Source organism: Emydura macquarii, unplaced genomic scaffold, assembly GCF_026122565.2.
Source record: "Emydura macquarii macquarii isolate MOO-44397 ecotype Brisbane River unplaced genomic scaffold, CSIRO-AGI_Emac_v2 contig_2422, whole genome shotgun sequence".
NCBI classification, from domain to species: Eukaryota; Metazoa; Chordata; order Testudines; family Chelidae; genus Emydura; species Emydura macquarii.
Genome location: NW_027132559.1, coordinates 33850996 through 33869892, shown reverse-complemented (window position 1 = coordinate 33869892; position 18897 = coordinate 33850996). Strand labels below are relative to the sequence as shown.

Here is an 18897-nt window from a genome sequence, read left to right as displayed (position 1 = left end):
TTACTAGAACTAAATCTCTTCTAAGCATCACTTAGCTTTCTTATCGCTTTGTCACTGTCAGCTGTGGGTGTCAACTCAGTGAAGCTGAGACATTCCTTCAGCCGATCTTTCCTATTCTAGTACCTCCTTATCTTTCTCTGATGGCCAACTGCTTTTAAAATATACATCAACATTATTTTGCCATCTCTTTGTTTGGGGGAAGATTGCTGGAAATTTTTTTTGAGAAGCAAACTATAAAATTAAATCAAATGGCCCATAAGGCTTAAACTTGCATGTGGTCATCTAGGCAGCGACATGGTCTTATAATGCTTTATTGTTCTCTTTCAGTAGAACTTTGAAATCTTGAAGCAGTGCGTATTTTGTTGGCTAGAACTTTATGCCAAGCAATATACAAGCAATATATAATACAAGCAAATGAAAAGCAATATACAATGTATATCGTATAGTTCATATCTACTGTCTTTTCTCTTTTCCCCTTACACGTAATTTCTACTAATGATGATGATAAATGGTATGAAATACAATGATTAATGACAAATGAAGGACAGGATGAGAACCCAGACATGACCCAGAAATCACACAGAGAAGCATCAGAGTGAGCAAAAAGGTTGCTGGATGGCACGTCTGTCCCCCGGATGTTACGATAGTTGAGTAGTGATGGAATGGTTTCCTTTCATGTTGAGGGAATACTTGTGATATATTGAGATAACAGGATTTGTGGGGAAGGAATATAGTAGTGGCAGAAAGGTGGCAGTAGTTAATGGTGCAGCATTGCAGGGCTGTACCATGATGATCTACACCACATCAAGGATTACAGTGGATCGTAATTAGAGGTTACTCTCAGCACAAATATATACTACTAACCTGTAGTGTGTATTAAACAAAAACAACCCTATTTTATGCAGCACTAAGATTGCACAGTATAAATGTTGAAATCACAAGATGCAGAAGTTAAGGTATGTACAGACACTTGGCCTTGCAGCACAGTATTTCTGTTTTCCTAGTTAAAACATACCTTCATAAAACATATCAAGAACTGCAAGAGACAGACCTCAGAGACATCTCCTTGGCTGGTGATGCAGTGCCTTTTCCTGTAAATCACTGCTCTGCATTGTGACTGCCGGCAAGCTCTGTGCTGCTGCCCCTCTGCTCTTCAGCCAGCCCTTCCTATTTCTGCTATAGCCTCTTTTTTCATGGGGGATGGGAGAGAGATTAGAACAGAACTCAGTACAATTTTAAATAATTCTTATAATGGTATTTTCAATATTGTTTCTTATCCCCATTCCTTATATAGCCTAATGTTTAGTTTGCTTCTTGATTGTTATTGCACATAGAGTAGATGTTTACATCAGGCTGTCTCAAGAAAGACCCACTGGTCATTCGTAGTGGCTACAAGTTAATTTTGAACTCAGCATGAGTAGCTGAAATGATCACTTCCATTGTGCCTCACCTTGCACCTGCAACACTGGATTTCACCTGCAGTTATGCTGCCTGTTCATCATAGTTTTGTTAGGTTCCTTTGGATTTCCTTATGCTCTTCTATAAACTTGACTAATTTAAATAATTTTGTCTCAATTGCAAATTTGTCAACTTGCCTGACTCTGACTGCTTACCTGACCGTGTCTCTTATTGCATCATTCTGCATTTCACCAAAAATGGCAGGGCCGGAAGGCCAAATTTTTCTGCTTGTTTAACAGCCATTTCTCCTTTCTTCCATGCCATTTCCTATGTCTGGAACACCCTTATCGAGCTGGTCCGTGAGGCCATTTCTTTTTCCTCAACTGAATATTCTCAGAATATCAGCCTCTACTGTGACATGTACAGGACAATAGCTAACTACATCATCTATTTACTGAACTAATCTAGAAAGGAAAGCTTCACTCCAACATGCTGGGTACTGGCCTTCACTGTGTAACTGTTTGATCTCATTGATGTTGTCCCTGCTAGCCTTCCCCCAAGTCTTTCCTACTTTATTTGCCTCCTTATGTCCTATCTGAAATTAGTTTGTAAGTTCCTTGAGACAGGGATCTTGCCATTTTGTTTTGAGTTTGAGGCACCTGGCACATTTGGGTGAATGGAAAAAAAATATAATGCATGTCTCCCCACTAGCTAGGCAGAATTTATTTGTGGATCTTGAGATTTCCTGGCTTTCCTTTTTTTCCCTGCTACAGTAGCTAATGTTTTAGACTAGTGTTCTAGTGCTTTGAAAGTTAGTTGCTAATTATTTACAACTCTACCTATCTTAAAGCTATTTGCTATAAATGTGTAATTCATGCTGTAGCTATATTTCATTTAAAATACTAACAAATCTTGATCTTTTTGTATTCTTAGTCCATATTATGCTTCTTTCAGTAGCAAAGTAAAACAGTTCATATAATTTTCACCATATAACATATATATATAAAATATTACAATTTTAATTTTAGTAAATATTATTGATGGAATTTTTTCTGGTTTGTTTTTCATCACCACTTCCTTTCTCTGACCTCTAAATCATTCCACAAGAGACAAAATGATGTCATGTTAGTTGCAGCATTATTTTCCAGCTGTTAGCAAAAAAGCATATTGAACCTCACCCACCCATAAAAATGAAACTGACATGATCCTTGGAAGGTTTCTGTTTCACTCCCTTCTTAAAAAATAGCAAAACATATGCCACAAGCCTTTTTCTGCAGCCTGAAGTATATGCTGACACAAATAATATCACTCTGCCTTTCATACAGTACTTTTGCTTGAGGAGATGCCTCAGTGAGAAATGTAACAAAGTAATTCCTTTTTAGAAAAATGTATCTTTATATATAGTTCTTAATTGGTAAGTAGGACAGTGAAATATGCTTGTAGTCAACTGGGTTATTAGGAATCTCAGTCATGCCCTTTCCTTCCCTGCCAAGACCTCCCTGGATACCTACAGCTAATACAAAAATGTACTTATCTACAAAAAGAAATCCATTAGAGAGAGTGTGTGCATGTGCATGCACGTGTGTGTACAGCTATGTGATCTCTTATCACAGTTTGACACATCAGGGGCAAAATCCTGACCCCATTGAATTTGATAACAAAACTCCCTTTGACATCAGCAGAGCGAGTTTTTTCTACAAGTGTTTAACCCCATTACTACTTTACTTTGTTCTCTGCATGTGTATACACACACTATCCACATATGTATACACACACAGATATCTTACACAATATATATATAGAATATATATATTACACTAAAACTACATAAGTTAGGTTGCAAAGTCAAGGACTCAAAAATTTAAAAAACAGAATTAAGTTTGTCCGTGGGACCCTCCTCCCTCCATATTTCCCTCTGCCACTTCCCCCGGACATCTGGATCTTGTCCCTTCTGTGTTTGAAACAGGCAGCTCCCTCCTCCACAAGACATGGGCTTAGGAAGGGGATCACTGGCAGTGCAGGAAGGACTGGTGTATGAATGAGGTGTTGCTGCAGTTTCAGGGGAAAGCCCTGCTCAGCCCTGTGCTGGAGCATGTCCACTGCAGATGGAATCTTTGGGGAATTTAGCTGCTAAAACCTAAGAATTCTCTACTGAGCAGGTACAAACTGTGATTTTTTTCCCCCAAAGGCTTATAACTTGGCCAAATTTGGACAGATTTTCATGGGGTGGCAAAAGATACAACCATGACAAAAGGCCATTCCCCACCAAATTTTCACTTTCTGCTCTAAAGCAGGAAGGTTCTAAAGGTGTTCAAAGGAAAGGTCACCAGAATTTTGTAATGTGGGCAAAATAACATATTTTTCCCTACCGTCATTCTTGGAAATGGCTGAACAGTTTTGTCTGAAATTTCTCCAGAAAAATTCCACAAGGAGGCAGACACCCAGCATGGAAAATTTCAGCCAAAACAGTTAGTTTGGCAAAGTTATTAAACAACTGAAAACAGAGTTTTATAATGGGGAGCTTTGGGATATCTTAATAAGTGGTGCTACCAGTCCCACCTATAATATATACACACTGACCAACAGCACTGAAAAGTACTAACGGTGTTAAACACTTGTCAAAATATGACAGGAAATGACGTAGTCGTTTACTGCATGCATGTCTGTACACCATTGACCTCTTCTTAAATGCTGAAATAGAATATGGAGACAAACTATGATTGGTTATGACTAGATACAGCTGACACATAAGATCTTTCTGTGACATTTTGACTCTTTTAATAGGTGAATGAGGCTTCAGTCTTGTGTAACCTTCAGTTTGTACCTGTACATAATCTGAAAGAACAGCATGTACTGTAGATAATGAATACAGCTGTATAAAAATTCAGCTAATGGTGGAATGGAACTCATTCCAACTAAACATATAAACTGTTTTCCATTTTCTTTGTAATAAGATTGTATTTTAGTGCTTTATACTCATTAACCGAATAATCCTCTCAACACATATTATCCCAATGTTACAGATGGGTAAACTGAGGCACAGTGAGGTTATGACTTGCCCAAAATCATAGCACAACAGCGGTAAAGCCAGGAGTAAAACCCAAGATTCCTGACTCCTATTCCAGTGCTTTAATCATTAGATATATTCTTTCTTTCCTATAATACGTAGTGGCTGTTTTAAGAATACACTGCATTACAAGGTATGCTCAGCACATAAGGACTCCACACAGATGTGCTTGGTAAAATATTAAACCACATCTTCATTAAGCAGATTAAGAGCCTGAATGTTAACAGGCAGTTAATCACATCTAATGTGATTCTATTTTCCTTCAGCAAAATAACTCATTGTACCATCAACTAAGCACCAGCAAATATTTTGTTCTAAAGCAATTCTGGCCTCCTTCTGTCTTGTTACTCCTCTCTAACTCTTCAAAGGAAGATTTAAGATGAGGATCACTTTTTATCTGGAAGAGGGAGTCGCTAGGCTGAAATGGACTCTGAACAGGCCAACCATAAAATTTCCCAGCAGGAAATTTCCCCAGAACTACTTCTCCTTGAAATTACAAATGACCAGATATGGTCCAACAAAGTTGTGTGTTCGTTTTGATTAACCTTGTTACTTGGGTTTTTTGTTTTCTTAAACCAAACCCATTGTGGGTTCTAGTCTACTCAAACCACTAGAATTTGGTGTGAGGGTGGCGCTTCAGAGTAAAAATTTTTTGGTTTTGGCCCATCACTGGTAAAAATACAGTTTGAAGTTCTGATGCAGCTACCTTATCTTTGGACTTCATTCAGTAAATGCTTACATGCCTTTCCACCTTGTTAAGGTATATGGTATATACATGAAGTAATTGTTTGTCAAAGCTCTCAAAACACTATTGGCCAAGCATGTTCTCCGTTCCCCATTTTGTATTAGAGGCATAAAACACAAGGAAACCCAATCCTACATTGAGATTTCTGGTTTGTGTGCTGTGTTTGTGCAAATGTAGAGACTTTAGCCCTTCTTCTGAGATGTACTTAGTACAAGTGGCTCAGGAATGAGTATTATTGAACTCACTGTAGATTACAGAAAGTAGTGTTCTATGATCATTTTAATTACTGCTTTATCTCACTGCCCGCCACCTATGTGAATCTTTTAATTTCAGGAATTATCCTGTACGAGAATAAATAAAAACATTTAACGGAGAACAAGCACCTGTGCATCCAAACAAATGCAGTAATATTTAGCCCAAATACTGTTTTGTTTTTAAAAAGACTCTAACATCATGTGCTAGTATGTGTGCTCAAGACTCATTGGGGAAATGAATTAAAAATGCTGCCATCTGTTTACCTTACATTTGATGTGAGGATAAAAATCCCAGTATCAAAGTAATATTACATCATTAGTTTTTCAGAATAAATACTAAGTATATTGTACATATTGATATGTTGTCTGCTGCTGTTCTGGTTTCTTGAAATGCTGTTTCAACAATATTTTAGTGTCTTTTCCCCCAAAAAAACATGTTTACTGTAAAATTTGTAGGCGATTGTCAACCAAATCCAGTGATTATCTGTGGGAGGATATTTTGTTCTAGCACCAACAGCAGGAGCAGCAGCGCCTGTCTCCTTGTTGAGCTCCAACAGCAACTGCATTAGCAGCTTCAAAGTTGAAATCAGGTCTGTCACAGAGACCTATGCTGCCTTTGGATGCTACTTGCTTGGTCTCATCTTTGAATTAGTGGTGTTTGTGCAGTTATGTCCACTTCTGAACAAGAACTTATACAAAATGCCTTGTGACATTTCAACAGCAGTTATTTGTGGCCGTTAGTTTTTAAAAAGAAAGGGTTCTGAATGTTTTCATACTCTAGATTATGCATGCCACTTAAAACAAGGATTTTTTTGGAGGGGGGTGGAAAAAGGGGAAAATGCAGTCCACTCATTAAATCACATATGTTTAGCCTCTGGGTCAAAAATGTTTTGTTTTTGTTTTTGGTAGAGTTTTAGAATTTGGCTCCAGGATTGCTTCCATCAGTTACACTACTGTAAATGCAGAGCAATTCCATTGACTGCATCTGTTACTTTGGATTTACACGAATGTAACTGATGGCAGAACTGATTCTTGGTTCCCATTATATAAAAATGTTACATATGTAATGACAATCAAGAAGGATTTTGCTTTCCATGTATATTAAACTCCTCTATTATTTACTACTTTTTGGTGGGACTAATAGGGGAAGCAAAGAACCCATCACAATTATTTTGTAATTCTTGTGACCTGTGATAGATATTGAAGATCCAGGAAAAAAAAAACCCAGTCAGGTAAGGGAGAGAATTAGATATTACGGATGATAAATGAGAGACAGGAGTAAGGCAGGGAAGAGGAGGGATGTCTGTACAAAAACCTGAGGGTGTGCTGCTTGCCATATTCTGTTTAAATTTGAATGCTCCATTTAGAGGTTTTAACAATGAAGTAATGGCCATCTAGAGGAGCTAGCCTGAACAGTGAAGATTGAGAGAGGTCATGAATACTGTTTCAGCATGTAGCTCTACTAAGCTTGTATCAGTATATTTTTAACACTTCCCTCTTTATGGGAGAGTGTGGGGTGGTGAGTTGAAAAGAGGTGAGGGCAGAAGTGCAAAAAGCTCAGTTTTGCATGTGAATTGTTCTCTAAATCTATGGGAAACCAAAGGACTTTCCTTTAGTCAGAGGCACAGGATTGCGGTTTCAATTGTATGCACTTTATTTGCATCCGTATGGCTCTCAGTAGTAGCACGTCCAGTCTGCTGTTCGCTTCTGTCCATTTAAAAAGGTGTGTGTGTGTGTATGTGTAGTGGGCTTTTACCCTACAACTTGGAGGACAACTATAGTCCTCCTTAAGGTTATAAGCTGATAGAATCATGAACATTTTGTTATGGTGTTCCTTGCTTCCTCTCTTCTTTCTAAAATAGCCCTTTCCACCAGCCCTTTCCTGATTCCTTGGTGAATGCTAGCTGTTACTAGAGAGAGGCTGGTCAATGGAGTTTCCTATGACCTGTTTACCTCCTCCAAACTCAATGACAGCTCCTCTCTCAGTGGTACTCTGTGTTCGTTCCTTGATGGCGTGAGGTGTTGGAAGGTGCAGGCCAGGAGAAGGGACAGGAAAAGAGAGGTTCTGCAATGTCAGTCAGGACTAATCTCAGAGAAAAATTCCAATTTGGCTTTGGCACCCAGTGGCCCACCTCCACTCAAAAGCAGGGCTGTCCATCTCTGATTTCCTGGATGGTTCCCAACCCTGCAGAATGCAGTCTACTGTATGCCATGGAAATGTTTAAGCTTCTTCTGTGCATGGGAAAGAGGGATACCCGCATGTAGAGGATGTTGGCATAATCTGGTGCTTCATTAGTTTCCAGAATAATAAGGAAGAGGAAAATTAAAGTCCTGGTAAATCACTATTAAAAATGCCACGTATTTCTGTGCTGTTGTGTGTATAATATACTCCATGATGATGACTGATATTAATTTTTCTCATATATATGACAAGGCACCAATGACACATTGACATAGGTAACACCACATGGTTTGTCATGTCATATTGCTTAAATATGGCATCTTTTGTGGGACATTAAATATACATGTTAATGATGCATTGCAGCGAAAGAGTTAAATATGCATTGCAGTGCAAAAGAAATTTGGGGCTGGGAGGAAATCTTCTGGAGGTTCAGTAGATAAATATTTCTGTCACTATTCTAAACACCTGATAAGAAATACGAATTGATAATGTTTTTCAAAAATATGAAAACACTGCTTAACTTATTTTTCTGTTGTTAATGACTAATACAAATAGTTAATTCCATCAAATCTGAATGTGGATGGGGGAAGTTATTAAAGTGCTATGTACAGAATATGTGCTTGGCTTTGGCTAGTGAGTTCCTTTGGTATTTTGCATATGAAAGGGAAATGTCATTTTGACAGGCTTTAGATTATAAAATCAACACACACATTTGATAGGCCAGAAGGTAGTGGTTTGATTCACTGAGTGCAGACCAGTCAAGCGAAACCCGTGCTACTTGTGCCTCAGAGAAAGGTTGAGTAACTGGCAAAATGGAGAAGACAACATCGAGAAAAAAAAGGCTTCATCCTTAGTAAAGTTGTGAGAATAAGTGATTTTTCAGTTCACTGACTGTACTGAAAAACTGGGGGAAAGGGTTATTTTGGGTTGTCCTGAGACAAAAATTTTCAGCGAACCAAAAAGTTAATAATAATAATAATAATAAAAAATCACTTTGGGTTGAATGCAATATTTTTTTTAATTATCAGCATTTCTTATTAATAAAATGAAGTACATTTCAAAACAGTCATTCAAATTATTTAACCCCAAATATGCAGGTTTGGGTCAATTAAGATATTTGATAAATTTGTGTCATTCACTGAATTGCTTCGGTTTAAAAAAACCCAAAAATCTTTATTTAAAAACAAACAAACAAACACAAAAAAACCCTAGAAAAAATGTGAAAGATTTTTTCAAAATGAATTGTTTTGTTTTTTATCTGGACTTAGTTTTTAGAGGGGTTTTTTTTTTTTTTTTGACCAAAACAATTCCGTGAATTTGACACAAATTTGTGAAATATTTTGATTGACTGATCTGTATTTTTTGGGTGAAAAGTTTTCCCCAAACTCCAGCTCTGATCTGGAGAGGTGAAGAATGTTGAAGTTGAAGGCATTTTTAGCATCCCTTGGGAGCAGGACATTGATGGCCAGCCAGCGAATAAAATTAATAGAATGACTGATTGCCATCCCAACCATTTTGAAAATGAAGCTGTGCTAATCCTTCACTGTAAAATATTTATTTCTTGAGAAAGTAACATTCTTTATAATGTGCACATTTTGCTTTGCAGCTTCTCTTTTGAAAGGACTGAAACATACTAACATTGTGCTGCTTCATGACATCATTCACACTAAGGAAACCTTGACACTTGTGTTCGAATATGTGGTAAGTAAAATTAATTTAATGTGATAGGAAAGCTAGGAAGAATATGCATTTTGTTGGTAAATGTTTGTTTTACCGTACGTGCACAAGCGGACAAAATATTTCTATCTATGATCATTGAAATTTACAGATAGGCAAAGTAAGAAAAGTGCTGCTTGAGAACTTTAGAGTTTGATTTAAGGATGTTTACTTTGTATATTTTGACATAGGATTTTGACAGTTTGTGTTTTAAAGTTTCAACATTTTGAATCTCAATGTCTACCATTATTAAACAGTTATTTGACCTCTCTTATTTCCCGCAACTTTGAAAATTTTAATTAATAAAAATTTTAAAAATGCTTAAAACCCATAGTTTTGCACAACTGTGAAAATGTAAATTGATAAAAATAAAAAATACACTTAAAAATAAATGTTGATATTATCCATCAAAATTATGAAGAAATAAAAATTGATTTCTGCAAAGCCTAGTTTCAGGGTACATTGAAACTGGAAAGTTGGCTACAATAGCCCTGTGTCTGAGGCTGTTAAGTGGATGTAGGAACACTTTAGGTCGCTGTAATGTTGAAGTTGACTATTCAGCTGGTTTATTTAACCTGTGTTTTGGTCCTGGCCTGTTTGTTAGAATGTTTTCTTTAGTATCAGGACAGATAGTAATTAAAAAATAGGTAGGGAGAGCAAATAGGATTAAAATGCTCCACAGGTAATTTCTACATCAAAAGAATGTGACAAGTGAAAATGGCTTTTGTTGTGACTAGCCAGTGGATGGTTTCTGAAAGGACCTTCTTTAGTAAGCAATGTCACTAAGGAAAGTCTGATAAACACAATTTAGGCTTAATAGATTTATTTTCCCCCCTGACTGATGTTTCAGCTATTAATTAAAACTTCATTTTGCATAGTACACAGAGTAATGATCTAATTGTGTTCAGAGTATTACTTTCCTAAGTCTTGGGCTTGAATTCCTAATTAATCTTTCTACATTTTCCTAAAACAAACATATGGTACTGGTGTAGAACTACTTCAGCATTTAGCTCCGGAATCCTGCAATGTACCATCATAATTAACCTCCCAATTTTCACAGATGGATCTAAGAACATGTAATTTATATGAAACAAATTAGTCTAGAGGAAGTTTTACTTTAATAGAATATCTGTCGTGTTGTAGTGAATAAGGCTCTATATTTATTCTGTAATGACTGTTAGTTTGTTTTTTTTAAAATGAGAAATACTTTGACTGATTTTACCATAAAATAATATGGACTGGATTAATACTTAAGACCGGAATGATACCTAAGACATACATAGTGTGTTTTCCCCTTCCCTCAGTATCACTGCTAAATTTTTACAAGATGTAGTACACTGTTTATCATCTGGCGAAGACGTTCACCTTGTTTGTTTACATATGAAGATACATTTTAATAGTGTGGTTATTTGGCCACTGAAGACTAGTGCAAACAGCTGCATACATCACTGTTTCCGTGCATGGGGTATAGAGACGTTAACACACATCTGATTCATTTTCTTTAATCAATGATTCCAGTGTGCCTAACTCAAACTGAATCAGCATTAAAAAAAGCCTTGACATCTTATATCATGTAGCAGACAGTGGAGATATAGTTGCGTAATTTCACATGAATACCGTTTTGCAACTTTATGTCAACTATTGTTTACCTGTATTTAGTAGTGCTGGCTGAGAAATGAAAAATGTTTTCCATGAGAAATTTGTTGGAAGTTGTAGTCTTTTTTGGTCAATTTCAAACATCTTGCTTTTTCCAACCATCTCTAATATTTTAAACCTCCCCATATTGTATTAAAAATATTTGTGGCCCTTATCCTGCAAAAAATTGTATGACGCAGGTGCCTAATTTCATTCCCGGGAGTAGTCCCATTGAACTCATAAATGGTTGTGGAGTTGGGACCTTCAGGCTTGATCCTATGAGGTGCTGAGTACTTTCAACTCCCATTAACTCAGTAGAAATTGAGGGTGCTCAGGGCCTTGCAAGACCGAGGCCATGTTGGTTTCCAAGTTATAGTTCTCAAAAGTAATTGGTAATGATATGAGGAAATAACTTCGAGAACAATTTGGGGTCCTTTTGCAGCAGTGAAATACAACAATATTTGTACCATGCAGTGCAGGAATTCCCCCAAACAGGCGGTGGCATGTTGGAAGAGAGATCAAGCAGGACTCACTGGACCATTCCTTGGACTCAGAACATGGTGCTGGCAGCCCACCCACCTTTCCTTGATGACCGTGTTCTCCCATTGCCATTGAATGCAGTTAGTTCAATATCTCCAATAGTAAAAGTGCAGGTTCAAGGTTCAGACTCTATTGATGATGCATGATGGGGGGGGTTGTTCCAGTTGTACGTAATAAAGTCTGATTTAGCCTTTTAATACTTTAATATGAAAGAAAGAGTATAAGAAAATTACATACAAAATCTCTTATCTGTGTTATTTAGATTGCAAAGTCTAGCAGTAGTAAATTAGGAAATGTCAGTTTTAGGATAACCCGTGCAATCTTAATTCTGACTCCCTGTGCATATGCATTATGATATAGTCTTCAATTACATGATCACATGCTTTTTCCCCCACAGGACTCCTGTCTCATTCATTTCATGGGATGAGTGCAGAAAGGGCAGAAATTAAGGTTGCCTGGGTAAACTCTGTTAAATTTGACTTTTTCCTGATTTTTTGTGTGTTTGCAACCTATATTTTTTATGCATCTCTCTCTCTCACACACACACACAGTGCAAGGTAACAGTCTAAAATGCCCAACATTTCAAAACCTATACCTGAGCTTAACTTGATGCATGTGAGTGATCCCAGTGAAGTCTATATGACTACTTTTGAGTAAAGTTAAAATGTGCATAAGTATTCGCAGGACCGACGTCTAAAGAACTTACAGGAGATTCATGTTTGCTTTAGTTTCTACATATTGCTGATCTTATTATGATATTTTGCTGCTATAAAAATGACATCTTATATCTATTCTCAGTAATGACAATTTCAAACTTAATAAAAATCTTTTGAGATGGAGTAATTAAATAAGTGATGAATAGTTAGTGAGCTGAAAGAGTGCTCGGCAAATGGAGCCAGGAGGTCATCAAGTTGGTGATGATTTAGTAGATAAATTATTACTGGTGGCATACTTTAGATTATAAGGGCTGTCCAATTTCAGTGTTGACCATGAAAGAGTAGAATGGAGTTTAGTTTCATGTAGCACCCTTCAGACTCAAAGTATTGCAAAATGCTTTACAATAATGAGTTAGAAAATGATAATATGACTGTGTAGGCAAACATGACAGCCATTTTGTACTTAGCAATAGCTCAAACTGGAAGTTACTTTATTGGAATTTTGTCTATGTTCACATAGTCACTTGAGATATTCTCTCTCTCTCTCTCTCTCTCTCTCTCCCCCCCCCCCCCCCGGCCAAATTTTTTAACTTCCACTGATGGCCACCAGAATCAGGAAGGACGGTCCTTGTTTTAACAATTCATCTGACAAAAACAGCTGTTCTAGTACCACAGTGAAATGTCAGCTTTGCGTATAAAGCGAAGTCCTGGTGTGAAAGTTGACCCCACTGCCTTCAGTCCTGGGAGAGACGTGCACCATCTGAATGAGAGAACTAATGTCAGTGCTAGATAATATATACCGTAGTTTAATACTAGGGCATAATTCTTTGCATGCATTGGCAATTATTACATCAACTAATTATTCATGAATAATTGATCATTCAAATTTTGTAGAAGAGACAGCGAAAGAAAAATTTAAAATTTATAACTGATTGACTGAGAGGCACCTCCTGTTCCCTGCATAGTTTGGAATACTTGGACTGCTTTGAACCACTGTGTCAAATCCTGGCAGGATTGACTCAGTCTTTCATCCTTCTGTGGCAAGTAAATTTGGTTCCTTGTAATTAGCTGCATTGGAATCTGTTATACAAGTCCCTAAAAATGAAAGTGCTATATGCTCTGTGTGAATGGTGCAGTTCATGTCACTTTTTTTTTTAAGATTTGGAGTTTCTCATGGGGTCCTTGGTTAAAAATTTCCCCTTCTTGCAGTGCAGTATGTTGTGTACTGGGTGACTGATACCCTCCCTCTCCTGAAGTTGGCTGCTTTTCCCTGTATGGTAGTATGTATATTTGCTTCTCCATGTTTTCAGTATATTTTGTTGAGGCCACTTTAAAATAACATTAGTACAATTTCTCCAAAATTAAGTGAAAAATATTTTTGATTCACTTTTAATGGTGAATATCTTCTCTTTTTGTCTCCACTATTCCTGAAAATGAACTTTGTGGCTCCTGAGATTGCAGATGTTAATAGAAGCCTATTCACTAGCACACTGCAGTGGAGGAGCATTGACTGCTTGTTCCCCTCCTGTAAAGGCCTTATTCAGAAGATAGTATGACCTTGTGGGGTGTGCCAGCTATAGAAGGGTGCATTAGCAACCTGCACTCTGAGACAATGAGGAAATGATGAGGGTTGCAGGTGAGAGTTAAGCAGAGCTCTTTGAAAAAGGATTCATGTCTACTTCTACTAAACTTGGCACTAGCTGGAATTATTAGTTCTTCATTTGTCTTTTTAGAGGGAAGACAAATGTATCTATAAACATGAAACTAATTTTAAAAAATCTACAGTAAATGTTGGTACAAACTTAGTACAATGCAATCTCTAAATGGTAATGAGATTTTAGTATTACACATAATTATGCAAATATATTATCATCAATAGCTGAACTAGTATATTATGTTCTTCTATACATGGCATGTGAAAAGTGAATGTGTAATAATGCTTTTTGTTATGCTTTTAATATTTATGAACAAGAATTGAAATGAGAACAGATATGTGATAATTGAAAGCATGTTTCTTAATGAGTAATAATTATATTTTTGTCTCAACTATGCTATTAACAGGGAGGAAAAAAGCTCCCAGAGTAACATGACTGTGTAATTTAAAACCAAGGATTTTCAATTTACCTTGCCTGTTTTAATCTTTTGTGTGTCCTTTTTTAAAAAAATTACTTCCCATTAAAGATACAAGTTAATTCTCATTGGTTGATTGCAAGACCCAAAACATAGCTTGCTATGAATTGACTTAATAAGCAATGAATTGGCTTAATAAATTGCATTCATTCCTATTTTTTCCACTCTGTTCTCTGGCAGAAATAGTTGGTTACAATTAAGAGCCACAGACCTGAATTTTCAAAAATGATTAATGACTTTGGGTGTCTGTAATAGGGTTTGCATCCTCATGGACGTCCCCCGGCCAATGGTTTCTTTGTCAGTCTTCAGTGACTCAGCCCTCTGGTCGAGTCTCTCACACTGTCTGTCGATGGAACAAATAAACCAACCCCTTCCAGGGTATAAGTCTCTAACTGCCACCAAAGCTTCCTCCGAGGAGACACTACCTTCCATAACAGTCCAACTGGGCCCATTGTGGTACTGTCAGTTGCTGTGTCCTTTTTGGAATCCCTCCCTGGGTTCAACCTTTAACCAGGCCAGCAGGGCTCATCACAATATCCTCACTTGGTCTGGCTGGGTTCTGGGGTCAGTCCTTGGTTGGTCACCGTAGCCAGCAAGGTGCTCCTTCTTAGCTTCCCTGGTCTTCTGCAGCTCTCTCTGGGCTCAGTCCTGCACTGAGCTGTCCATGGTCCTGCTGCTCTTTCACTAGCAAGAAACATGGTCTTCCCCTTTCCAGCTCCAGGCAGCAACTGATTGCTGCTCTGTCCTGCAGCTCCTTTTATATGCCCCTCCTGGCCCCTGGTTGGCCACTCCTGCAGCTCCTCTGATTGGTTGTTTCTCTTGCAGCCACTCTAGGCCTCTTGGAGGACTTCTTCTTGCTCCTCTCTGGGATGAAGGTGGCAGGACCTTAGGGCCTCCAGCAGGGGGCCTCTGGGCCTACTCCACCCTGTCATAGTGCTCATCTTGAGACACCTTAAAGGGGCCTGATTTTAGAAAATATTGAGCACTTGCTATCTGAAAATCAGGCCCTTTTAAGATTTTTCAAGTTGGGCACCCTATATATGTAGTCATTTTTGATAACTTAGGTCAACCATTTTGACCTATTTGTCAGACTATTATGCTAATTGAAAATAAAGAGATAATTAAAATTGTTATGTAATCAGCATTAGTGAGTCACATTTTTACATTTATCTGTGCTCTTTTGCCCTTTAGGGTCCCAGACTATTTTGCAAAATGTATACAGGGTCCTTCGTTTGCCTCTGGAGTCTGAAATCTCAAAAGAGGTAGGGGAACTGCTGGTGGAGTAGGGTGAGTCTCCTTTCCTTCTGCCTTTGGAAGGAAGCAGGAAAAAGAAGTGGAGTGTCTCTCCTTTGTGGAAGAGGGAAAGTTAGTGGGAAGAGAGATCTTTTTGTACAGGATTGAAAAGTTGGTAGGAGACTCCTGCTTTGAACCCATTTTTCTCCCCTGTCAATGCTGCTCCTGCTTCAGTCGCTGTCAGTAAAGACTTGGGAAGCCCAGAAACTCTCGAGCCAGACACCGGCTTTTCTTGCTGCTCCATCTCAGACTGCCTTGCTTAGTGAGTTCTCACTTCACCAGCTAGAAAGAAGGGAGATCCCTGAGGGAGCAAGGTTCCCCCAAATCTGGGAAAGAGGTGAAGGAAGGAGCTCTCTATTTGCTTTTTACCGGGGGAGGGAGAGTTGCTTTTCCCATTTCTTTTGCTCCGTGGGCCCCAAGGTCTCTGCACCGGAGAGTATCATTTACATTAGAACACACAATGAAAAAGCCAACAGAACATGGCTGGGGAAGCAGAGGGAGAGGAAATCCTATATACGGAGAACAGGTGATAAGGAAATACTGCTCTAAGGAGAGCATTGTTTTTTAAACCTTTTTAAATAAACAGATATGAGACCAGGACCTGCTAAAGCTGGAGTGCAGTTTGTGATGGAAACAACTCTAGTTTGAGGAAGTGAGATTTCTGTAGGGATTTCTGAAGGAGGAAAAGGAAGTTTTCTTGGTACACAGTGAGGAGAAGGGAGTTATAGACATAGGAGTCCGAAGGAAGGAACGAAGAAATAAGTGTGAAAAGTAGAGAAGATTAGCTGAGCATATTGAAGGGTTTCCATAGGATTAGATGCTACTTGGGAGGACATTTATCCCCCACCCCTTCAGACAGACTTTGTGGAATTTGCTCTTTTAATTTCCCTCACAACTGAAATTGAATGGACTGACCCAAGCATTAATAAATGGTGATCAATTGTGATAGAGTCCAGCAGATCAATAAATTGTTTGGAACTATGGATTATAACCATTCATAACATCTTCCACTGATATTCTTATAATCATAACACGTATTGCTTATCTCTGCACCATGTTTCACATCTATTAACCCTTTTATAAACTCTGTATAAATATACTCCATATTAAGTGTCATCGAAAAAATCTAAACATTCAAGGACAGATAGTTTTTGAGTCAAACAGGTAAATGAAATCCTTAGAAATGAGTGAGCTGCCCTGTTGTTGACAAATCTCATTGGAAATTTATGTCCTTAAACACAGTACATTTTAATTATTTAGTCCCAATCCATCAAAAGAATTAATTATATGTTTAACTTTAAGCATATCAGTAGCCCCATTAAAGTGAATAGGATTATTTTTATGCTTAAAGTAAAGCACATGCATAAGTGCTTTGCTGGATCAGGGCCTAAATGAGAAATGTATGCTTTCTATGGACAGCAATGAGTTTAAAATACTCCTTATTTAAACAAGTATTTAAAAAATGTTCTTGTATGTTTAAAGTCTCTAAAATTTGGTCCTGAAGAGTTTGTCGTCCAGTTATTTTCTTAGCAATTCTGAATTGTAAATCTACCATAAATGTTATCCTGACTGTGTCCCAAATAACATTTATCTTTTTAGTTTTAGTAATAAACCAGCGTTGCCTATCTCATGGTTTAAAATCAAAGCTGACCTAATATCTCAAGTGTTAATAAAAGGTAAAGATTATCCAATCTCATTTAAAATTTTCAGTGAGTTTTTTTAATAACGTGGGTTGCTATTATTGTTTAGTCTAGGGGATCCTTAAAATGAGAAGCTCTGTCTGGTACAGAATTAAAGTCTGAGTCAATTTATTTAATTGAATGGGCCTCCTGGAAGTGAAAGAAAGGGGAAATTATTTCCCAACACAATGCTTATCATGTTTCTCAAAAAAACAAAAAAAAAACCCCCCCAAATAAACTAAAAAAATCATTGCTTGTATTTTATCTTTCCTGAAAACAAACATTTTCTCTTGATCAGGGTATATGCAGCTTTTCACATTCAGTGATCAGATTGACAGTAAATGTATATTATAAATACTTTACAAGTGACCGGTAAAAAGGATTAATAATTCCCGTTACCTTTGAATGTAACCATTCTGCAGTAACAATTAGTGCAATCAATATTAAAAAGAAAACTTTGTTCTCTTTTTCTTCTTATGTTTTCTCATGATTTCTTCTGCTTTATACAGAAAGGAAATAGGCCAGAAATTCCACATTTGTCCCCTTGTCTCCCTTTAAGTCTAGAGCTCAAATCACATGTTTTTGCAAAGTTTGCATCTAGCTAGGGGTGAAGGGGAGTGGGCGGGAGGGAAATCCACCAACTATGAAGACCAAGTTGCCTGAGACACAAATGTCCACTTCTCTAGTTCGGAGGAATGTCTAGGAAATAAATGTGCAGGTCTTGTTCTCCATTTAAATCCCCACCTATAGAAAGTATTTGCATAACTCTGTCCCTTCCTGCTCTGAAGAATCCAAGTCTTTCTGATGTTGACAGGGTTCAACTATCATGGAGAAGAATCTGAGGGACCTGGTGAAATGCGATCATGGTTCTATTATTATAGGAGTTGCATGGTAGTGACTTGTATAGTCTTTACATCAGGAGTGTCATAACAGCCTATTGCTTGAAACTTTTTCAGAAATTCTCCTTTGGGGCTGAAGCTTCTCGTTCTTGCTACCTGCCCAAAGGTGCAGATATCTTCCTCACAACTTCTTTATAGCTTCACAAACCTCTAGATACAGTTTTTGCATTTGAAAAGGTTAACACTTTTTAGTGGACACAACTCAAAATGATGAATTTTTCAATTTGAGCTTTTATAAGTGGCAAATCCTCATAGAGGGCTAATTACTTTTGTTATAATATTTTATAAAACATAACATTTATATTAAGTATTTAATAAGAGATGGGAGATTCTTTACAAGTGTAAATTGTTTTGACTTGAAGGAACATAGGCCTAAGACAATTTACATACCCTGAGGATCTGCCTTTTGGTTCTGAACATGCCAGGTAGAAATCTTTCTAATATTCTATGCTAATTATATAACTGAAATAACATAATTGGTACCTACATACTTTACTGAACTTAATCTTTCTTCATACTAGTCATAACAATATATATAATAATATAATGCTTTGCACTTCTGCAATGCCCTTTATCTGAGGATCTGAAAGCATTTGAGGAGTAGTGACTTTACCTGTAAGGTGGTGTTACAGATGAAACAGAGATATAATATAGTAGTAGTATCTCCATTTTACAGATGCGGAAAATAAGACAGAGAGATTAA

At 37.4% G+C, this 18897-nt stretch overlaps 1 protein-coding gene across 8 annotated transcripts in view; it reads left to right on the top strand.

The window, feature by feature from the left end:
* CDK14 (cyclin dependent kinase 14) overlaps nucleotides 1–18897 on the top strand; it is a 464786-nt gene that overhangs the window by 179126 nt on the left and 266763 nt on the right. For all 8 annotated transcript variants that reach the window (XM_067562226.1, XM_067562222.1, XM_067562224.1 and 5 more), the window contains exon 6: nucleotides 9253–9347. In XM_067562226.1, the coding sequence (XP_067418327.1) occupies nucleotides 9253–9347 (95 nt within the window). The remainder of the gene's footprint in view (nucleotides 1–9252; nucleotides 9348–18897) is intronic.